General features: G+C 40.8%; 1 protein-coding gene across 3 annotated transcripts in view; it reads right to left on the bottom strand.

Moving 5' to 3' along the window:
* Nucleotides 1-24,819, bottom strand: part of orc5 (origin recognition complex, subunit 5) — a 118,748-nt gene that overhangs the window by 8,590 nt on the left and 85,339 nt on the right. For all 3 annotated transcript variants that reach the window (XR_006315099.2, XM_043713853.2, XM_043713854.2), the window contains exon 13: nucleotides 21,915-22,025. Coding sequence is in view for 2 of the 3 variants with exons in the window: in XM_043713853.2 (XP_043569788.1) it covers nucleotides 21,915-22,025 (111 nt within the window). In the remaining variant the exon portion in view is untranslated. The remainder of the gene's footprint in view (nucleotides 1-21,914; nucleotides 22,026-24,819) is intronic.

Here is a 24,819-nt window from a genome sequence, read left to right as displayed (position 1 = left end):
GATATCCCAACCCAATCTAGTCCCACCTGTTAGCACTCGGCCCATATCCCTCCAAACCCTTCCTATTCATATACCCACCCAAATGCCTATTAAATGTTGCAATTGTACTAGCCTCCACCACTTCCTCTTGCAGCTCATCCCTTACATGTACCACTCTCTGCGTCAAAACGTTGCCCCCGAGGTCTCTCATATCTTTCCCCTCTCACCCTAAACCTATGCCCTCTAGTTCTGGACTCCCCCACACCAGGGAAAAGACTCTGTCTATTTATCCTATCCATGTCCCTCATGATTTTATAAACTTCGATAAGGTCACCCCTCAGACTCCGATGCTCCAGGGAAAACAGCCCCAGCCTGTTCAACCTCTCCCTGTAGCTCAAATCCTCCAACCCTGGCAACATCCTTGTAAATCTTTTCTGAACCCTTTCAAGTTTCACAACATCTTTCCGATAGGAAGGAGACCAGAATTGCATGCAAAATTCCAACAGTGGCCTAACCAATGTCCTATACAGCCGCAACATAACCTCCCAACTCCTGTACTCAATACGCTGATCGATAAAGGACATTTGAGTCAAAAGGAACATTATTTATTTGTGGCAGGTAAAAGCTAGAACCAGCCCTGGACAGACAATTCTGCAGACTGCTATTTTAAAGATTTAACCTATTTTTTTTAAAAGAATCTCTGGGGCAGCTGGGACTTGGACCCAGGCCTATCAGTGCAGGGGTAGAGACACTATCATTGTGACATTAGAGGGCACTTCTAGTTCTGCTTTAGAAAGGACTCAGGTGATGAGTTCCCACTACCTGTTAACAAGGATAATCAACTCAACGAGATCCATGCAGAAATTAATTGGTGATTCCCCATGGGACTTGTAGGGGTTATCATGGATTATAATAGTGAGTAATAATAGATAAATATTACATACAATTCATTCAGCTAGAACCGTGTTGAAAATATATCTTGTTAAGCAGAGAAACTGCAGCAATAGTCCAAGCATAGATACTTTGATACTGTCACAGTATGTTTACTATAACTAAAACTACAACATCTTCTGATAATCTAGGAAGTAGCTATATTATTTGAAGCATTAATCCTTTCAAAGGCTAAATTCTATAACATTTTATACGAATCACATCTTAGTAAATTTAGAGCAAAACAAATGGATTTGATAGATTCAATAGCATTACCATCACTGAATTTCCTACTGTCAATACCTTGGGGTTACAACTGATCAGAAACTAAACTGACTCATCATACAAATCCTGTGGCTAAAACAGTATGTCAAAGGATAGGAATTCTACAATGAGTAAGTCATCTCCTGTTCACTATCTAAAAGGCCCAAGTCAAGAACGTTGCAGAATATTGTGCATCTGCCTGGATGACTACAGCTCCAAAAACATTCAAAAAACTCAACACCATCTAGGACAAAGCAGACCATTTCAACAGCACTGCCACTACTTTGTGCATTCACAACCTTCAAAGACAATGCGTGGAAGCAGCAGTTTGTACAATCTAGTGCATTGCAAAAACTCACCAAACCTCCTTCGATAGCATTAAAATTTGCAAACTCTATCATCTACAAGGACAAGGGCAGCAGATGCATGGTAATCATCAATGAAGTGCACAATAAACAGTAAGAGAACATGGATATGCCAGGAATTAACTTGGGCCAGCAGAAGCAAGGACAACTATATAGAATTTTTGGGTTATCCATTTGGTGAATAACACATTTGATCTATCTTACTTCAATAGAAATCCTAGATGCACCACTTATAAAACCATAAATAGTAGGACGGTTAAGCAGAGGGCCATTTGGCCCTTTGAGTCTGCTCTAGCTTTCAATAGGATTGTGATTTATCTGACATTTCTCATGTCCACTTTCCTGGCTTTCCCCATCCGATCAAGAATCTAACTATTTATTTCAACCTTAAATATACACAAGATTTTTTCATCACAGCTCCCTGTAGCAGAGAATTCCAAAGACTCTCAACTTTCCAAGAAATTTCTCCTCCTCTCCCTCTTAAATTGACACTCCTTAATTCTGACACTTTACCCCTGGTCCTAGGCACACCCATGATGGAAAACATTTTCTCAGCATTTATTCTGTCACATTCCTTAAGAATCCATGTTTCATTGGGATCACCTCTCATTCTTTTAAATACCAATGAATAGTGTCCTAACCTTATACCTTTGCTCATACACAATCCCTCCATACTAAGGATCCCTGAACTGATTCCAACAAAACAATATCTTTTCTGCATCTGCTCCCAACTAACAATAACATATCCATTTGACTCAGGTCAACAATATCTGAATTGCTGCCTTCTTGACAAATGCCACGCACGGAAATTGTAATCGATGCATTCTCAACAGTATCTCCACTGCATCAGCCAGCAAATATTTATCCTAGAGTTTTTTTATTTTGATATTCTGCAACCAATGTTTCTTCCATTCAGCCTTTAAAACAACTGACAAAGCAGAAACTATCAGCAAGTGCTTTTTGAAAGGCTGAAGCAACTTCTGACCCTCATGCAATTATTTTTCTAAGCTTTCCCAAGGGCCCTTTGTAACCTTTATTTCAAGCATTTTCTGTATTATCCTATTTGTTGAGTTCCCAGCAGTACACAAAATATATTCTAAGAGTTCAAAGTTTGTGCGAAGATTTGTAGCTCGGGTGCTCGTTGTTGTGGTTCTGTTCGCCGAGCTGGAAGTTTTTGTTGCAAACGTTTCGTCCCCTGGCTAGGCGATATCATCAGTGCTTTGGAGCCTCCTGCAAAGCGCTTCTTTGATGTTTCCTCCAGTGTTTATACTGGTCTGTCCCTGCCGCTTCCGGTTGTCAGTTTCAGCTGTCCGCTGTAGTGGTTGGTATATTGGGTCCAGGTGGATGTGTTTGTTGATGGAGTTTGTGGATGAATGCCATGCCTCTAGGAATTCCCCGGCTGTTCTCTGTCTGGCTTGCCCTATGATAGTAGTGTTGTCCCTGTCGAATTCATGTTGCTTGTTGTCTGCGTGTGTGGCTACTAAGGATAGCTGGTCGTGTCGTTTCGTGGCTAGTTGATGTTCATGTATGCGGATTGTTAGCTGTCTTCCTGTTTGTCCTATATAGTGTTTAGTGCAGTCCTTGCATGGTATTTTGTACACTACATTCGTCTTGCTCATGTTGGGGATCACCAATCTCGGGACTCATAGCAGAGGCAGTTATGCAAAGGTTAGAACAAACAGTCCTACCACAAATTCAACCCAAACTTTGGGTCAGATATGTCGATGACACGTTTGTAATCATTAAAAACACGGAAATAGAAAAAACACACCGGATCATCAACGCCACACTCACAGGAATCCGATTCACGAGAGAAGAAGAAAAGGATGGCCAACTCCCATTCCTAGACGTGATGGTACAGAGAACACCAGACGGAGAATTCACTACAAGAGTATACAGGAAAGCCACACACACAGACCAAGTCCTAAACTATGAAAGTAACCACCCCAACACACACAAACGAAGCTGCATCAGGACACTATTCAAAAGGGCCACAACACATTGCAGTACACCAGGACTGCAAAAAGAAGAAGAGGAACACCTATACAAGGTATGCGCCAAAAACGGATACCCGCGCAACTTCATCAGCAGATGCCTAAGAGAAAGACCACGGAACGAGGACATACCACAACCAAAAGGACTAGCCACACTACCATACATCAGGAGCATCTCGGAACTGACTGCCAGACTACTGCGACCCCTAGGACTCATAACGGCACCCAAACCAACAGCCACGCTAGACAACAACTCACCAGAACGAAGGACCCGATACCCAACATGAGCAAAACTAATGTAGTGTACAAAATACCATGCAAGGACTGCACTAAACACTATATAGAACAAACAGGAAGACAGCTAACAATTCGCATACATGAACATCAACTAGCCACGAAACGACACGACCAGCTATCCTTAGTAGCCACACACGCAGACAACAAGCAACATGAATTCGACTGGGACAACACTACTATCATAGGGCAAGCCAGACAGAACAGCCAGGGAATTCCTAGAGGCATGGCATTCATCCACAAACTCCATCAACAAGCACATCCACCTGGACCCAATATACCAACCACTACAGCGGACAGCTGAAACTGACAACCGGAAGCGGCAGGGACAGACCACTATAAACACCGGAGGAAACATCAAAGAAGCACTTCGCAGGAGGCTCCCAAGCACTGATGATGTCGCCTAGCCAGGGGACAAAACGTTTGCAACAAAAACTTCCAGCTCGGCGAACAGAACCACAACATATATTCTAAGAGTTAATTCAAGAACTTAATTAGGGCAAATCACAAAATCCCAGGAGAATTGACCCATTCCAAATTAGCAAATGTTACCTTAAATCAGTTCTGGTTTCTGAAGTATGTTGCCAAATATATCCCCATCATGGTAGCATTACAAAGACCCATTCTCCACTTCAAAGTTTTGGAAGTTATCAACTATCCATTGCAAACTTGAGCTTGCTACTCAGAAAGCAAAAGAAAGCATCTCTTGCCTCACTTATAAACAACTAGCAAGGTTGCTTTTTAAAGTAAAAGAGAGTGTTAATGAGGTTATAAACTTGGCTCACAGTGACCAACTTCATTCCTTTCCCTGGCAACCAGGACACTGAACCTGACCATTCGCAACCTCAATGCTATATATGATCTAGAGATGGGCTTCTGATGAAACATCTAATCCATTATTAAAACGGCCTATTTCTGTCTTTGTAAGTTTGCCCAACTCTGCCCCTGCTACAACTCAATTTCTGTTGAACATTTTATCCATTTGTGCAGTACATCTAGCTGGATAATCCCAGTGCGGACCTGGTCAACCTTCCATTTGCCACCTACATAAACTTGAGCTTATCCAAATTTGATGCCTGCAACCTAACATATATCAAGTCCTATGTTCAGTGAATTAAATTAGATCCTGGCATAACAAAGCTGATTTTCAAAATCTTGAAAATTTCAAATCCTCCATGACCTCAGCCCTCTCATGCCTGTAATCAGATCCAGCTCTATCCCACACTTAGACAGCTGTATTCCTCCAATTGTGGCCTCTCGCAAATACCGCAATTTCATTTTCTCCACCACTGTCAGCCATGTCTTTAGCTACCCCAAAATCAAGTTCCCTTCCTGAACCTCTATTCATCCTTATAATGCTCCTGAACACCTTTCTTTCATGCGTCATAATATTTTCTTATATGGCTGATTACCAATTTTATTTGGCAATGCACCTCTGAAGCACAGGCATTTTACTCCTTTAAAATGTGCTATATAAATGCAATTACTATAATAACATGGTTGGATATGCATGGATTTTAAAAAGATATTGACAACTTTATTAACAAAACTAAAGTCCATGGATCTAAAGGGATTTCTTAGGGATCAGTCTTAGGACCATTTGCCTTTTTAATATAGTTAAAATATTAATTTGGGTAAAATGGAAATAATTTCCAAATTTGCAGACAATAACACAATGAGGACAACTGTATTGTGTCCGGACAAAATTGTTTTACTAGTGAAATATCCAGATTTTTGGCAAATTAAATTTGTAGTAGGGAAGTACAATGTAATGTATTTTGGTAGAACAATGAAGAAAGGAAACAAAATAAACAACACTATTTTAAAGTGGGTGAAACAACTAGATGGACGCAGGGATGCTCGTACTCAAATGTTTGAAATTGTCAGAATAAATTGAAAGAGCTGTTAGAAAAACAAATGAAATTATTGACCTTATAGGGAAACAGGGTACAAAAACCAAAGCAAAGTCCACCTGATGCTGAATATCCAAAATATAAACAGAAAATTCTAGAAATATTTTTTGGCAAGTCTGGTGGCATGTATGGGGAAAGGAGAAAACAAGGTAAACAACTTTTTACCAGAATACCTGGGCACTAAACTTTAGAAAAGATTGCAAAAATTTAGATAGAGTACTGAAGAGGTTTAGTAAATGGTAGTGAGGATAAGGACTTGACTTAGTTTGAAACTGGCTTATCCTAGGGAGCGAGGTTATTCTCCCTGCAGAGGAGAAGGTTAAGAAGAGATTTGATAGGTGCCCAAAATCTTGACTAGTGTTGATAGAATAAATTAAGAAAACTGTTAAAGTAGCTGGGAGGTCAATTTTCAAAGGGGACAGATTGCAACTAATTAATAAAAGTACCAGAAGGCAAACTTAGAAGTGTGTACTTGCAAAGAGGCTGGATGATTGACTGAAGTAAATATAATAGTAACTTTTAAGAAGAAATTGACTAAATGTTTGAAGGGGAGAAAATGTACAAAGGCAATGGGAAACATTCAGTAAACTAGTTGGATAACTTAAACCAAGTGCCAGCATTGGCTCAATAAAACCAATAGTCCATTTTCTGCGCTGTACCAATCCATGATTTTATAAACCAAAAAAATTAAAACAAATGGCCCGTAAAATTCAAAGAACTTGTTACCAGTTAAGACCATACTATATTGTACTAAAATGTTATTGTTCTCAATCAATTCTTTATTTTTTTGTTGTATGCTGAAGTATCTATCAGGATAATGGAACACATTTTACAGATGGTTTCTATTTACAGATACTATAGCATTGAATCATGTTAAAAAATAGATGTTTCACCACAAGCACTTCTTCACAACTACCCTCAATAGAAGTAGAGAGAAGTTTATTTACAATTTTCAGGGCAATAGCTCAAAGAATGAACAACTACAAACATTACATTCTCGTAACTGTTTGAAATGTCAATAAACAAAATAAAACTCTCGAGATATCAGCAAATTCCAAACTATACAGAGCATTCCTTAAAGCCTCAGTTCCAACATTATGTTCCCACAACTGCAAATTTGGAAAACCAAACATTTCTCTGAAAAGGTTATATTGTGATATTTTACCCTGGTTCTCTGAATGACAAAATACAAGGCCAAGAGAACAGAAGTGGCAATGTTTGAAGCATAAAATAAAACAAAAACTACATGGGATCCAACTAGTGTTTTTATACCACCTTTCATAGCTTACTACGATAGATTAATCAATTTTGACATATAGTAGCTGATGACAATGGAAAATATGGTGCTGGCAAAATTGCCGTAGTCTTACTGGAGCATAGACTCCCTCATTAGAGAAGACTGGTAGTGGTTAAACCAGGGGGTCATTACACCTCAGGCAAAGGGGAAAAAAGAGGAGAGTCCTTCACAGTAACCTCAGGAGTGCAGGAATTGAAATCATACTGTTGGCATCACTCCACATCACAAACCAGCCATCCAGCAAACTGTGCTAACTGTCCTCATGATGGGAAATAATTTATTTGAACACAGCAAGGCCACACAAAAAAGTCATGTCTGTTGAGAGATTAACAGTAGCCAGAATATACATTATTCCTATGTTAATATTTCACATAGCAAAAATAGTTACTTGGTCATTCCTTGCTACAAAAGTGAAGTTTGGGTTGGGGAGATAAGGAGGTGCAAGCAGTATGGAAATGCATGTAATCCAGGCCCATATTGAGATCAGGACAAGGGTCATGCACTGTACCACAACCAGCACCTTATCAAAGTGGGCAAACAGAAATTGATTTAATTTCAGAATCTGTTCAGCTATGAGTTCTGTTGTCAATTGAATACGGATTGGTTTGTGAAGAGGTCAAAATGTGGCAGATATGTTTAATGTGGATAAGTGAGAAAGATATCCGTGTTGGTCGGATGAACATAAAGGCAACTTAGTTTCTAAATAGAAACTTGAGTGTGTTTCGGTGCAGAGGAACCTGGGTGTCCGCATGCATGAATCACAGAAAGCTGATGAGCAGGTATTAAATAAAGAAAGCAAATGAAATTTTGGTATTTGATCAAGAAATAGAATATAAAAATAGGAAAGTGTTGCTGCAACTGTACAAGGCATTGGTGAGATCGCACCTCAAGCAATTCATATAATTTGGTCCCATTGAGAAGGGATGGACTTGCATTGGTGTCAGTTCAGGGAAAATTCACTCAATTAATTCCAGAGATGAGGAATGCCTTATGAGAAAAAAAAAGAGATTGAAGCAGTTTAGGGCTATACTGCCGGGCGTTTAGAAGAATGACAGGGGATCTAATTGAGGTAGAAAAGATGCTGAAAGGGATTGACAACGTCCTCATGTGGGCAATCTGGAACGAGATTTATAGTTTTAAGATAAGATAGCAGATTAAAACATTTCCTGAGGGTAAAATTTGCAAAATTCATCACAGTTTCATAAGTTCAGGAATCCAAACAGTCATTGACCTCAATTTTAACCTTATTTACAGGGTTAGAATAAGTTATAATAATTAAATCTGTGCAAATCTATTTACTGCCTTGCACCTAAAAACCAAAAATATCCTTTATCTAAAAAAGTTGGTCCTGAAGCTTTTGGCAATATTGAGAGCTAAAGTGAAAGTTGTGACATCAGCCATGAAGGTTCATCATGGTAGGGTCCACAATTGCACATATTGAAGAGAATCAGTTCTAACTTCTTCTCAAGATTCTGTTGCAGATTGATGCTTGATTCCTCCAGGTTCTTTAACTTTAAAACCAGATTTTGTTGCGCATTCTCATTAACATATTTTCATACATTATTACATTGCTATCCTCAACAGTAGAATCCTTTAGACTTTGCCCGTCTATAAGATGACATCTACACTATCCTCTGGCCTACGTGAGTAAACTTTACCTTTGCAAGTATATGGTTTAAAAAGATCTGGCACTTCCTCCTTAACCAACCTCCAACCAGCTTGTACATTCTGGTTCAGCTTTCTAATCTCCACTGTGCTTTCTGTTACCACTCTAACAAAATTCACTGGCTTATCCTATTTTCCTACATCTGGCTTCCCAGTGCTTTTCCTAATCTACCAACACTGATTTGATGTGGCCTACTTTATTGCAGCAAAAACACTGGGGCTTTTTAAACCTCTTTCCCCTTCAAGGGTTTCCTTTTTACCCTGTGGTAAGTTATCCTTACGATCTTCACCAAGACCTACCTTTCCCTTTCCACACAAAGATTTCTCTTTTCCCCAATTTCTATTCCTCATGGATTGGAACTAATTTTGGAAGCCAAACTTTGATTTATGGACCAACTCAATCATCAGCCATTTCAGCTGCTATTAGTGCTGTTTTAACTGTGCTCTTCCACGAGTTCTCACTACTTCAGGAAGTGAATTGTTGAATTCCTGCCTAAGTGTCAATATCTGAAGTTCAAACTCCTTCTTTCTTCCTTGGTCTCTCTTATGCTTTTAGTCATAATTCAAACTGTTTCATTTCTGTTGCCCTCTGCTTTGTCTTTTGCCTCTAACTCAAGCTGCTTCATTTTCAATTGAATTTTAGCCATCTCTAAAGATTCTGGTGGCCTTTTCAGCAAATTTAAATGCTCATTTAAGGTCTCATTCCTGAAGAAGGGCTTATGCCAGAAACGTGCTCCTGCTCCTTTGATGCTGCCTGACCTGCTGCGCTTTTCCAGCAACACATTTTTCAGCTCTGATCTTCAGCATCTGCAGTCCTCACTTCCTCACAATGAAGACTTCCTATTGTCAATTTTCAGAGGTTCACCCTATATGAAAGCACAACTTGTATCGGAAATGTACCAAAGTTTATATCCTGCATACCTTCAACTTCCGTGCCACCAACTTCCACTAACTCCTTCTCCTCCCCACTGCCACCGCCCCATCCCAACCTCCAACCAACCCCTAATCAAGTTATGCTATATATAGGGTGAAGCTCAGCATAAAAATTGGCAGCAGGAAGACTTAGTCATGGTACAGATACTGCGATTCAACTATGGTTGATGCTTTTTGAAATGTTTCAGACTTTTGTTTTTGAGAGTCTGAGAATACTCAACATGTTCTGCAAAATAGAACTTTTTGCATAAGGGAATTCCTCAGATGTCTGAATGTCTCCAGGAAAATATCTAACAAATACCAAAGTTCTCTGCAAATTATCAGTTACCTGTAGAAATGCAGAAATGTTCATAAAGACTTGGGTTCTCCTAGACTAAATCTAAAGTAATTCAGTATATTGAGAAGAAGCAGTTTTCTATTTACACAGTTATGTCAGAGGTTCTTTCTTGTATGAAAACTTTCCTCTTATCATCAATGCAAGTCTGGAATTATTCTGATACATGTGCACCTTTGCCCCACAGGACTATGAAAACAGATGGTCTGCTTTTCCGCAGATCACTGACCATGCATAGCAAAGCCAATGCTCAAATCTACTGCACACTAGGAATGAATTTCTGGGTGAAATACCCATCATTTCTGCCAGAGACTTAATGCATTAATGCACTTTTGGTCAAAAGTGACAAGCTCATAAGAAGTTATATATTTATCTTTCTTCTTGATTGAACTTCAGATGGTTATCAGAAACCATCACATATATCAGAGAAGCCAGACTAATTATGAATACATTCACTGAGGGTGCCACAGAATCATGGATTCTTAGATGCCAGATGAAATGCAAGAAATTTAGGAAAGGCCACTTATTTTTCACAAACTGAGGAGCATCAGTATGTGGAATTAAAAGACTAAAGCGGAGTCACATCAACCTATAGCTTGGATAGCTGGTGAAAGAGAAAATGGGTTTAAAAAAAAAAGTTGGCACATTCAAACAACTAATGGATAAACATGGCTTAAATGCACCCGTGTTGTAATTTCCATGTAGTTAATTGCAGCTCTGGCATTGCTAGATAGCTGACAGTCCATTTTCATGTAAGATTAAGGCAAAGAGAATAAATGGTGATATAAATTTATAAGATCTGCTTTCAAAGCAATTAGTGTATTAAGAAAATTGCATAAATCTGTTTATACTGAAACTGCATGTCGGTTTCTATGGAAACATTTAGATTAATCATTCCAGATGGTACATAATTTGTCACTAGAAAGCTGGATCTTTTCCCAGCTAAGAATATGAATTATATTTAGCAGAGATGCATAATCTTTCATAGAAATTAACAGTTCATGTTTTGTTGACTGGTTTGCTTTTACAAACGTTTTCCTTAAGCCAGGGTAGTAATGGATTTGATGGTCTGAGAATAAAAATCCAAACACCAGAGCTTTTAAGCGTCTAATTTGAATATATTTAAAAGTAGGTAATGATCATGACTGGTTTCTGCATTTAAAGGGGAATCAAATCTTATGAAGTCACAATTGGGAGTTTGAGAGATAGAATATCATGGTACACTAAGTCAGAAGAAATCAATCTGATTCTTTTTATTCCTCAAGAAGCTAATTTGTAAAATTGCTGTAATTCTGTGACTTGATAGTACTGAATCCATGTTTACATTTTGTACAGTGACTGCAGCTGATAGGCTGGAAAATAGATTGAAGAAATAAATATCTCTTCAATAGGTCACATTTATTTTAAAACAACGTCAACACAATTTCCTGTTCAAGTTTTTGCCAAATGGCCTGAGAATGATTCTTTAATGTCACAACTGAAGATGACAATGCTGTTTAGATAATGAACGGGAAAATCTGAAATAATAAAAACGAGTAGCTCAATTCCTTGCAACTATTGATGCATATGAAAACATTTCCATGCACTTAAGAACGCAACAGAAACTACTTCCACAGCTAACTTCAAAATCTGGTGAAAGTCCTGTAACAACTGTCATTAGTAACAATTCAGATTATTATTCATTCAACCTACGTAAACCATAGAGGAGGACAGGAGGGAGATGTCAGTTTCTAAGAAATTTTTACCCTAACTTAAAACAACACAGCTAAGAGACCGTTATAACATTGTTTGAAAAATACTTAAGACACATACACCAATATTTAAACAATGCATTACTCAGGATATTGTTTGCATCTGCTATGCTGCAGGAACAATAGTTCAGACAGTAATTTAGCATATGTTACATTGAATCTCTCATTGTGACCATCAACTCATAATTTTCTACATTCTTATTGAGCCTTGACATCAGTATTAGAAATGCAGGTGCCCTGAACAGGGACAGAGCAAGTTCAGGACTCTGTACTTGCACGTTGTACTTAACAGCTGGGTTTTTAGCGCTCTTGCAGAACAGTGGCAGTGTCCCTATCTCTGAACCAGAAAGTCTAGGTTCAAGTCACATCTGCACCAGAGGTGTCATAACTGTGACAATACTATGATTTTGAGAGGCGTATTTTGTCCCGGTTATTTTTTGAAGAGAGAGTTTGAGCCAGAGGTACCAATGTATTGTCTCTTCCCAGGCAATACATTAAACAGCTTGTGAGGCTTGAGTTTTTTTAAAAATTAGAATAATAGAGGCAGCATGAATGGATGGACTCAGGCTCCCTCAGAACCAAGGTTTTAATTTAGCTTTCAGTTGTTGGGATTTTGAAGTTAGCTGTAGAAGTAGTTTCATCTCTCTCTACCACAGCAAGAAATTTTTACCCTAACTTAAAACAACACAGCTAAGAGACCGTTATAACATTGTTTGAAAAATACTTAAGACACATACACCAATATTTAAACAATGCATTACTCAGGATATTGTTTGCATCTGCTATGCTGCAGGAACAATAGTTCAGACAGTAATTTAGCATATGTTACATTGAATCTCTCATTGTGACCATCAACTCATAATTTTCTACATTCTTATTGAGCCTTGACATCAGTATTAGAAATGCAGGTGCCCTGAACAGGGACAGAGCAAGTTCAGGACTCTGTACTTGCACGTTGTACTTAACAGCTGGGTTTTTAGCGCTCTTGCAGAACAGTGGCAGTGTCCCTATCTCTGAACCAGAAAGTCTAGGTTCAAGTCACATCTGCACCAGAGGTGTCATAACTGTGACAATACTATGATTTTGAGAGGCGTATTTTGTCCCGGTTATTTTTTGAAGAGAGAGTTTGAGCCAGAGGTACCAATGTATTGTCTCTTCCCAGGCAATACATTAAACAGCTTGTGAGGCTTGAGTTTTTTTAAAAATTAGAATAATAGAGGCAGCATGAATGGATGGACTCAGGCTCCCTCAGAACCAAGGTTTTAATTTAGCTTTCAGTTGTTGGGATTTTGAAGTTAGCTGTAGAAGTAGTTTCATCTCTCTCTACCACAGCAAGAAGTTTGAGTTCTCTCTCTCTGCCAGAATTTTGTCTGTGTTCTTTTTCCTGGACTGGAGAAACATCGCATGTGAGACAATCTATTATACTGAATTTGTCTTTGCCAAGGGTGTGTTTACGGGATGTTACTATATTGCAACAGTTGCTGTTTAGCAGTTAAATAATCTATTATTCTGCTAAGATTTCCAACAGTTAATGTCACATCAATTCTCCTTTCTTTTTGTTTTTATTTTAACTGGGTGTAAATATAAAGTGTGTTGTGCTTAAAGCCGAGTAGCATGACCAATCAAAGCACCTTACACTTGCCTTACAAACTTTGTTCACTGACAGACTTTTGGTTTCTTCAGTCAATTCAATTGTGTGGTAACGTCTCTTCTTAAGCATAGGAGCACGTTGGAAAAGAGAGGAAGCGAGCAAACAGCCATGATCATAATGAATTGCACAGCAGGCTCGAGTGACCAAATGATCTGTTCCTACTCTGATTCTTTTGTCCATCATCAGTGTTTTAACATTCTTTATGTGAAGAGCTTTTGTCATCACAGACTTTCCATATGAGATACAAATAAATTCAGCATAATTGAAACAGAATTGCGTCAGATGTGGGTGATGTTCAGGCTATTTGTTCCAATTGGGCAGAAATCCCAGAGAAAGGATGCTAACGTCATGGCTGAGTTAAAGAGCCTGGCCAAATTTGTTCCACCAACCCAGTTCCGAACTGCCCACTGAGCAGATTCAATAGTTAAAATCAGCCTCTTTACTACAATTCCAAACAGAGGAAGGGCAGGGTAAGGGAAACAGAGACTTACTTTATATGTCAGGTGCTTTTGATGGCAGGGTAGGAGCTATCAACTGATTTTGAAAAGTAATCTTCTGGATTGCTAGCCCATAAATTTCTTTTCCACGAGCCACTTGGAGAGTATTTTTTTGCAAATCATAGCACAATGCTGCCACCTAGTGTTAGAACTGTTTAATGCAATATTTAAAACTTATGAGAGAAAATACATGTTACATATACCAAAAAGAGTTAACTCTATGCCAAAATTCAGATTGCTGCCATATTTCAAATACCTTAAACAAACAGAAGCAAGCTGTTTGGAGAAACAGTCTATTTTTCATTTGCTGACCAACAGCACATCGATGGGAGTACAGGAAGTTGATAGTTATTCTCAGCTGAGAACTTCCATTCTTAAAGCAACTGATCTCTCGGTTATAGGTCCAGAAACAAGGCGCTGTACTAAAATTGTTCCACCAGGTAAGACAAATCCATTATTCTATAAAGATATAAGTTATGATGCCGACTATGTCTGTTTTTGCAAACTTCCTAAATTACTAAATTTGGATTTCTATTAATACGGCAGTATGTATGTTCGTTCACATATTTTTGAGTGAGGGGGTGGGAGGAGGAGCTTGTCATCTCACTCATTCCAGCTCTGTAATAAGAAATGATGAGACAATCTTGTCACTTCACCTGAGCATCTCAAAACAACCCTCAACAAGAGAAAATACATCAGCACATCACTGCCAACATCCACTCACTAAATTCCAAGCTCCAGAATTGATTTGGGAGTGGTTTGAGAATTTCTGGCTTAGTCACTTTCCACCAAGCCAGAAATTAAATTTCTTTTCTACTGTTTTTCCCAATGAATTTGAAGTGTGAAAAAACATCGGGTTATGAAAGGATAAGTGAAAAGTGAGACAGAAAACAGTAAAAAGTCATTGGTGTGAAGAAATATGAATTTGAATATATTCAAAGATTACCAAGAGATGTAGCATAAGAAAATGAAATAACTTACAAATAAAATTGAACAGTTAAAACAGTGACAAGGAAAACAATAGGGTAGACGGAGGAATCTTCATAAAAGGTTTAAATATAAAGTAATAAAGCAATCTTCAAGATCTGAAATAGTATATTATTGTAATGTTGGTATGCTTTTAGAAAAAATCCGACTACAGCCTGCTGTCAACCATTAAAAAAAGTCATCTTCAAGGTGCTCCTCAGCCATCTCCTCCCTTTGACAGAGGAGCTCCTCCTGGAAACGCAGTGTGGTTTCGGCCACAACTGAAATGATTTTCACTGGGCGACAGCTACAGGAGAAATGGAGAGAAAATAACCAACTCCTGTACATGGCCTTCTTTGGCCTAACAAATGCTATTGACATCGTCAATCGGGAAGCATTATGGAGCATCCTTCTCTTTGGCTGCACCATGAAGTTTGTCACCATCCTTTACCTGCTTCACAACGACATGGAAGCCGTGGTAATGAGATATGGTTCCACCACTGGCTCATTCCTTATTGGAAACAATATCAAGCAGGGCTGTGTAAATCACCCCCAACACTATTCTCAATCTATCTCACTGCAATGCTCCACCCTACCACTGACAAGCGTCTTGCTGGAATGGAGCTAACTTACAGAACATGTGGGAAATTATTCAACTTTCGCTGCCTTCAAGCCAAAACCAGTCACCCAACCAGTGTTGCCAAGCGTCCTGATGAAGTGCTTTTGCCCGAAATGTTGATTTTCCTGCTCCTCAGATGCTGCCTGACCTGCTGTGCTTTTCCAGCACCACTCTGGTTTCCAGCATCTGCAGTCCTCACTTTCGTCCAGTGTTACCAAGCTGCAGTACACAAATTATGCTTATGTATGTGTAATCTCAGAGGATGTACTCCGGACCACCGTCAGCACACCGAGAGAGACATGTGACAGCATGGGACTCAACCTGAACATCTGCAAGAAGGAAGTCCTCCACCAACCTGACCTAGCATTGTGGAGTAAACCCCCAATCATCAAGGTCCACACGGAGGTCTTAAGAGAATGATGGCCACTTCCTATAGCTCAGGAGTGCCCTGTCAGCCAAAGCAGAGATTGAAGAAGTGATCCAATATCATCTCCAATGTGCTACTGCAGCCTTTGACTGCCTGCGGTAAAGGGTATTCAAGGTCAATAGACACCAAGATACTGCAGCAGTACTACCAATGCTGCCTGCGCAAGATCCTGTGAATCCATGGGAAGACAGACTCACCAACACCAGGCCAACATTCCCAACATAGAGGGTTTGATAATCCTTGATTGGCTAGGATGGCCTGTACAATACTGTCTGCATGACTGATGCGTGACTCTCCAAGTAGGTTTTCGATTCCCACCTTCAAAATGACAGGCTTGCTTGATCCAGGTGGACAGGGTAAGCACTTCATAGATACTCTCAAGGCTTTGTTGGCAAGCCATGGACATCTGGAAATGACTGGCTCAAGTCTGTCCACAATGGAAGAGGAGCATCTTGAGACTTGCCATCGGCGGAAAAAATGAAAGCTAGGTGAAAATAGCGAAAGGAGGGTGCTGCCACACCTACTGCCCCAAGTGTAAGAGAGCCTGTGGTGGCTGTATTGATCTACAGCAACTATGGACTTACACAGAGTGGAAGAGAGTCATCCTTGTCAGCGAGGCTCCACAACTGATGATGACTGTTAGAAACAGCATGTTGGTTAAAAAGATTTTTTTAAACCTGCAAGCCAAGTGTCAGTGAATTCCCTGTCTGTTTAGAGTTGTTTGGAGCCTAAAGGTTGCGTACTGCAATTACAAATTAAGTGCACCAATAATTGTGATCTCACTGTTCTTTCAAAATAGCAGATCCTTTTTTCATAGGAAAACACAAATCTTTCAATTAAGACACTAGTTTCCAGTTAGTCTAAAAACAAGTTAAGAAAATGCATTTGATGTTAAAATTATCACATTTTAAACACAATGTGAACATTTAAGTGGTCAGGAATTTGTGAGCATCCAGGAACATATATTTATTAAAACATCAGTTTTCCTATCCTATTTTTAAAACTTGATTTACAATTGCAGTTCCTGAAGTGTAAAAAAGGTTTCTATTTGTTACACGTTTACGTTGTAGCATTTTGGAAAAGGAAAATTCAAATCTAAAGAATTGAATGAAACAGTAATACACACCCAGATACCCTAAATTCAAACTAGCATACTTCACTGGCATAGTTTTGCTGGTTACACAGATAATTGACTTACATTGAATCTTAAGAGTCATACAGCACAAAAACAAACCCTTCAGTCCAACTCATCCATGCTGACCAGACATCCCAATCTGACCTGGTTGCATTTGCCAACATTTGGCCCAAATCCCTCTAAACCCTTCTGATTTATAAATACATCTAGATGCCTTTTAAAATGCTGTAATTGTACATCACCACCCCTTCCTCTGGCAGCTTGTTCCATACACGCATCCCTACCCTCCATGTGAAATATTTATTCCTCAGGTCCTCTTTAAACACGGCTGCATTCTTTGTTTTAAAAACATTTGAACTATCATAAAGAGATCGGTGGTCTTTCAGTTCATGCTGGGGGATTGAGTACTGATTCTTTTACTATTCTTTTACCTTTTTTAAGCACTTCAGACACAGCAGTACTTGTACTATGACGCAGCAATGTATTTGTTGTGTTATTTGTCTTTTGTTTTCTGTTTTGTTGCATCCAGCTGAGTGTGCCTTCAACATTGCAGTTAGAATGAATTTTCTACTTTTTGTTTAAAAGTTGTTCTGTTGTCTCTGCTGTTGTTAATTTCAGCCCACTCAGTTTTCCTTTGTTTGAATTTACGTGTTTTGTTTTCATTGTTCTAAGGGTGTTGCATGGAGGCTTGTTAAACTTTACAAAGTCAGAAATTGCTGGAGAAACTCAGCAGGTCTGGTAGCATCTGTGGAAAGAAAACAAAGCCAACATTCTGGGTCGAGTGACCGTTTCTCAGAAATGTCCTGAAGACCCTTTCTATCTCTGTGTGCTTTCTTTTCCTCTCCCTCTTGCTCTGCCTGATGTTGAACATTATATAGATCAGATAAGCTTCTAAGTTCAATTCTTGATCTGCCCTGCATTCCCTGTGTTTAGTCATGCTTGTCCTCAGTGCTGCAGAACAATGGAGGGGCTAGGAAACTAATCAGCCTTCCGGAGAGTGATGCCACAGAAAGCAATTGGCCTGGATGGTGTGTCTAGTCATGCACTCAGATCCTGCACGGTAGGAGTTTTTGCAGACATCTTTAATCTCTCTTTCCCATCTGCTTCAAGGCGGCCACTATCATCCTGGTGCCAAAGAAAAATAAGGCAAAATGCCTTAACGACTACCGCCAAGTGGCTCTGACATTCGTCATTATGAAATGCTACCAGTGGTTAGTAACTCAACACTCAACTCCAGCCTTCCAGCTTACCTTGATTCACCAGAATTTGCCTACCCTTCACAATAGGTCCACAGACACCATCTGCCTGGCCCTACACTGATCCCCTGGAACATCTGGATAACAAGGACACCTATGTCAGATTCCAATTTATTGAGTTTAGCTCCACCTTCAAAACCATAATTCCAGCCAAACTCGTCTCCAAACTCTGAGATCTAGAATGCTACTCCTCTCCCCTGCAATTGGATCCTCAAATTCCTGATCTGCAGACTGTAATCTGTAAGGGTGGGTGACAACACCATCTCCACAATAGTCCCCAACTCCATTGCCCCACCAGGCTGCATACTCAGCCTCCCACCCCCATTATTCCCCTTTACATGACTGTGGCCAAATTCAGCTCTAACTCCATTTCCAAATTTGCTGATCTCTCCCTCAATTTCAGCAAAACAAAGGAACTAGTCATCAACTTCAGAAAGCGGAGTGAAGAACACGCTGCATCTGTATCAATGGTGCTGAGGTGGGGGTGGTTGAGAGCATCAAGTTCAGAGGAGCAAATACCCCTAACAATCTATCCCGGTCCATCCACATTGACACTATAGTCAAGAAAGCACTAACATGCCTCTACTTTCTCAGAACTGAAAATGTGTTGCTGGAAAAGCGCAGCAGGTCAGGCAGCATCCAGGGAACAGGAGAATCGACGTTTCGGGCATAGGCCCTTCTTCAGGAATGAGGAAAGTTTGTCCAGCAGGCTAAGATAAAAGGTAGGGAGGAGGGACTTGGGGGAGGGGGGGTCGGAAATGTGATAGGTGGAAAGAGGTCAAGGTGAGGGTGATAGGTCAGACTGGGGTGGGGGCGGAGAGGTCAGGAAGAAGATTGCAGGTTAGGAAGGCGGTGCTGAATTCAATGGATTTGACTGAGACAAGGTGGGGGGAGGGGAAATGAGGAAACTGGTGAAATCCGAGTTCATCCCTTGTGGTTGGAGGGTTCCTAGGCGGAAGATGAGGCGCTCTTCCTCCAACCGTCGTGTTGTTGTGGTCTGGCGATGGAGGAGTCCAAAGACCTGCATATCCTTGGTGGAGTGGGAGGGGGAGTTGAAGTGTTGAGCCACAGGGTGGTTGGGTTAGTTGGTCCGGGTGTCCCAGAGGTGTTCTCTGAAACGCTCCGCAAGTAGCCGGCCTGTCTCCCCAATATAGAGGAGGCCACATCGGGTGCAGAGGATGCAATAGATGATGTGTGTGGAGGTGCAGGTGAATCTGTGGCGGATATGGAAGTTTCCTTTGGGGCCTTGGAGGGAGGTGAGGGGGGAGGTGTGGTCGCAAGTCTTGCACCTCCTGCGGTTGCAGGGGAAGGTGCCGGGAGTGGAGGTTGGGTTGGTGGGGGGTGTGGATCTGACGAGGGAGTCACGGAGGGAGTGGTCTTTACGGAATGCTGATTGGGGACGGGAGGGAAATATATCCTTGGTGGTGGGGTCCGTTTGGAGGTGGCGGAAATGACGGCAGATGATGCGCTGTACATGGAGATTGGTGGGGTGGTAGGTGAGGACCAGTGGGGTTCTGTCCTGGTGGCGGTTGGAGGGGCGGGGCTCAAGGGCGGAGGAGCGGGAAGTGGAAGAGATGCGGTGGAGGGCATCGTCGACCACGTCGGGGGGGAAATTGCGGTCCTTGAAGAAGGAGGCCATCTGGATTGTACTTTTTTGGAACTGGTCCTCCTGGGAGCAGATGCGGCAGAGTCGAAGGAATTGGGAGAATGGGATGGCGTTTTTACAGGGGGCAGGATGGGAGGAGATGTAGTCCAAGTAGCTGTGGGAGTCGGTCGGTTTGTAGTAGATGTCCGTGTTGATTCGGTCGTCTGAGATAGAAATAGAAAGGTCGAGGAAGGGGAGGGAGGAATCTGAGACTGTCCAGGTGAATTTGAGGTCGGGGTGGAAGGTGTTGGTGAAGTGGATGAACTGTTCAACCTCCTCGTGGGAGCACGAGGCGGCGCCGATACAGTCATCGATGTAGCGGAGGAAAAGGTGGGGGGTGGGGCCAGTGTAGTTGCGGAAGATGGACTGTTCCACATATCCTACGAAGAGGCAGGCATAGCTGGGACCCATGCGGGTGCCCATGGCTACTCCTTTCGTTTGGAGGAAGTGGGAGGATTGGAAAGAGAAGTTGTTCAGGGTGAGGAACAGTTCAGTCAGTCGAAGGAGGGTGTCAGTGGAAGGGTACTGGTCGGTACGGCGGGAAAGGAAGAAGCGGAGGGCTTTGAGTCCTTCGTGATGGGGGATGGAGGTGTACAGGGACTGGATGTCCATGGTGAAAATAAGGCGTTGGGGACCGGGGAAGCGAAAATCCTGGAGCTGGTGGAGGGCATGGGTGGTGTCCCGAACATAGGTGGGGAGTTCTTGGACTAAGGGGGACAGGACGGCGTCAAGGTATGCGGAGATGAGTTCGGTGGGGCAGGAGCAGGCGGAGACAATGGGTCGGCCGGGGCAGTCAGGTTTGTGGATTTTGGGCAGGAGGTAGAAGCGGGCGGTGCGGGGTTGTGGGACTATGAGGTTGGAGGCGGTGGATGGGAGGTCCCCTGAGGTGATGAGGTTATGGATGGTCTGGGAGATGATGGTTTGGTGGTGGGGGGTGGGGTCATGGTCAAGGGGGGCAGTAGGAGGAGGTATCTGCGAGCTGGCGTTTGGCCTCAGCGGTGTAAAGGTCGGTGCGCCAAACTACTACAACGCCTCCTTTGTCTGCTGGTTTGATAGTGAGGTTGGGGTTGCGCGTTCCGAGGGTGAGAGGTTGGAGTGGGTGAGAGGGGTGGGGGAGTTCAGGTGGCGGTTAATATCGCGGCGGCAGTTGGCTATGAAGAGGTCGAGGGCAGGTAGGAGGCCAGCACGGGGGTCTCAGAAAGCTAAGGAAATTCAGCACATCCACAATGACTCCTACATTATAATATTTATAGCTACACCATAGAAAGCATCCTATCTAGATGCATGACAACTTGGTATCGCAACTGCTCATGGTGCAAAACAGCAAGAAATTAGAGTTGAGAATGCAGTCCAGGCCATCACAAATAAACAGCGCTCCTTCGACTGACTCTTGTCTACACTTCCCACTACCTCAGGAAAGCTGCCAACGTAATTAAGGATCACTCCCAGACTGGTTATACTCTCTTCCACCCTCTTCCATAGGATAAAAGATACAGAAGTTTGAAAAGATGTACCAGGGTTAAGAACAGCTTCTTCCCTGCTGAATGGATCTATCTCATATTAGAGCTGATCTTTCTCTACATCTTCTCTGTACCTGTAACACTATATTCTGCAGTCTAAACTCTTTCTCGGATGTATTTATATAAGTTATGATTTGTCTGGTTAACATGCAAAACAATACTTTTCACTGTACCTTCTCTTTACATGATACAATAATAAAACAAATCAGAATATGCAATATAAGCATATACAGATTAAACAAATATGGAACATGGAATGGTGCAGATCACAAAATAAATTTCATTATCAGATTAAAATCAATAGCGTATGGCATTACCAAGCATTTGCAACATTAGCATTACAAACTTTTTAATTCACCTTTCAAAGATTATGACTGATCTGTTTCGCATTCGAGGAGTGTTGTAATCTTTTCATTTCAACCTGTAACCTTTTCAAGTTTTTCTCCATGGGACCTGTTAACACATTTTTTCAAACTTACCTGAGAAAAAATATTTGCCGTGGGAGTCACTCTGCAATCGACAATGCTGTAGAAAATTGCCAACAACCTATCCAGTGGGAATGGTTTGGGGCCAAGGAGGTGATTGCTGGTCTGTAAGAAACAAGATTAATCAGACTGATCCGTCATAGTAACAGTGCATTAAGGGATGTTATATGCTTGCATTCCAGTTAGGTGAACAACCCTACTTGTTTATTTAATTCACGTTCTTAAACTGCTGTGCACCATGTGTTCAAGCCACAACTACCACGAATTAATGGGATGACTGTTAAGGAGAATAGCTGAAGGTTTGAAAGTCAACAATGACAACACTACAAGACAAAATATCACTGTTTCCCTTTACACTGATTTCATAAAACACTTAGTACGGTGTCAATGAAAATCCTTAGATAAAAAGGAAAAAATCAGATGTTTTCTACTTTGCTGTGAACGCATCCATCTTTTCAATCACAATTCATAACATGAATCTGATCAAATTCAAGTCTACTTATAAAGCTATCATCAATCACAGATGGAGTATAGCAATGTTTTCTTTTTTGTTCATTTCTGATTCACCACTTGCACCACTCTATGGGTTAATTGTTTAACTTCAATTTCCACTGTACAATTTCAACAGTCCAAATGTTGTTTTATTTTTTTTTCCCCAAGTGTTCCTCAGGACAACTCACTCCAAACATCTTCTATCCTGCCACATAATACATAATCTTTAAGAGTTTCATAAAAATATTTGGTCCATTCTTCAGGAAAAACATTGAGATCCTGAGTCAGTACTTGTCGACAATGGGACTAGCTAGGCAGTATTCCTCAATAAATCCTCTTAATAGCTTGCTGCATTGGGCAGTCTCCCAGTGGTGCTGACCCAGTCAAGGGCTGGTGGCTCTGAAGCCTCAGCATCTTCATGAGAAGCAGCCATAAAGAACAGCGAGGGCATCGTAATGTGGAGGCACCTCTAAGTCAGACACATGTAAAACCTAAGGGAGGTCAAGCAGGCAAGCACCTCTGATCTAAAGATGATTCTGTTGAATACTTTATCAGGCAGGTGAAGGGCTATTTAATAATTGAACAAATCATGCATGCAAGCTAAATATACAGCAATTTAAAAAGTCATCTGCGAACAGCTCATCAGAATGATGAGTAGTCAACCAATAAAATAACAGGACACAAACAAGTTCTGATAACAAACCTACATACTGGCAATTTTACTTGCCACTTCCTGAACTGAACCAGAAAAAAAAACTTAAAATTTTAAGCAGTAGAATTTGTCAGGTTTTCAGCAGCACTTCTGAATTTTTGCAGAAGGTATATAATAACAACCAGAGACTCCTTTCATTTCATGACACGTCTGATACTACTCCAATTATGTGAGTGCAAAGCAGGTTATACATATGTATGCATATATAAAATATATTTTGTCATCACTCACATGAATTATATTATTCACAAAAGAAAACACATTCATCAGTGCAAATAATACCTTGTATGGTAAACAGCTGAATTGATTACAATTAATTATGATATTTAAGCAGAGTCATAGACAGCATTAACAAATATGGACTAGAAAATACCCATCTTAAGCGCTGTTATCCTTAAAACTCAATCTACCATAAGCTCTGCATAAACAACCTTGCTGCCAACAAATTTTAAAGGTATTCAAAAGCATTTATTAATTTACAAAAAAAATCCAAAGTTTTGATGCTATTGAAATTAAGACAGATCAGAATTTTCAGCCACTAACTTAGGACAGTGGTCAATAAAATACAGTAGAAATGAGGCTTCAAATGGGCTCTAATGCCTTGAAGATACATGGAGAGTTGGGAAGAAAACTACCAGAAGGAGAGGCAAAGACTTGATATAGCAGCACTAAGAGAAACAGGCATTTTGGGTAATGAGGATCATAAACCAACAAAATAGATGAGTAGTAAACATCAGAGCCAAACCTGTATGTTTGTGTAAGAAATCAAGAGTTGGAGCAGAATGAACAAGTTATTTGGAGTCAGGAATCAAGATGTACCATCAAAGTCGTATGCATCATGCACAAGGAGATGACTGCTGCACATTCTTGGAACGGATGAGCTCCAATCCTGCTCAGGAGGATGTTTTTAAAAAAGTACAAGAGCAGACAGGATAAGACTCCTGTTACCCATAACTGTTCTTTACCATCTGTTTGTGGATATGACACCTTTTTCATTCATTTGTGTCAGTAGAAACAAAATGGAACTCAGAGTCTACATGCCTCTGGCATGAAAGTTCAGGGAGCCCTCCTAAATCTCACAGACATGTGATGTGAACTAGGGGAAAGAAAGAGCATTATCTTTCTGATTACAAAATAATGAAGGACTTGGGTTAACATATGGTTGATGGAAATACAAATATCAACGTGCAGTGTGTGGGAATATTCACAGATTAAAAAGTTATCTCCTTGAAGTCTAACGACCATAAATAGCACATTGAAGCTATTTTACAATGACAAGTCAATTCTACTTTTATTACACGAGATGAAATTTTTTGAAAATTCTTTTTTGGCATGTATGCATTGCTGACAAGACAATCTGTTGTCCATCCACAAATGTCCTCCAGAGGACAGTGGTGAGCTACTTGTTTGAATGCCTGCAGCCCTTGTGGTATTGGTCTACTCTCAGAGTTGTTAGTGAGGGAGCTTCAGAATTTTTATCCAGAAATATTGAGGGAGCAGCAATATATAGTTCTAAATCTTGATGTACATAGCTTGGTGGGGAACTTGCAGGTGGAGTTGCTCTAATGAGCTGTTCCCCTTGTGTTGCTAGGTGTAGAGGCGTCAGGTTTGGAAGGTGCTATCAAAGAAACCTAGTGAGCTGCAGCAGCACATCTTGTAAGATGGCAGACCACTGCCTTGGGTGTTGATGGAAGG

This window comes from Chiloscyllium plagiosum, unplaced genomic scaffold (genome assembly GCF_037043375.1).
Source record: "Chiloscyllium plagiosum isolate Xiang-an unplaced genomic scaffold, Cpla_swu_hap1 HiC_scaffold_23, whole genome shotgun sequence".
In the NCBI taxonomy this organism is placed as follows: domain Eukaryota; kingdom Metazoa; phylum Chordata; class Chondrichthyes; order Orectolobiformes; family Hemiscylliidae; genus Chiloscyllium; species Chiloscyllium plagiosum.
Note: the sequence above shows the minus strand (reverse complement) of the source record. Positions and strands in the feature narration are given on the sequence as shown.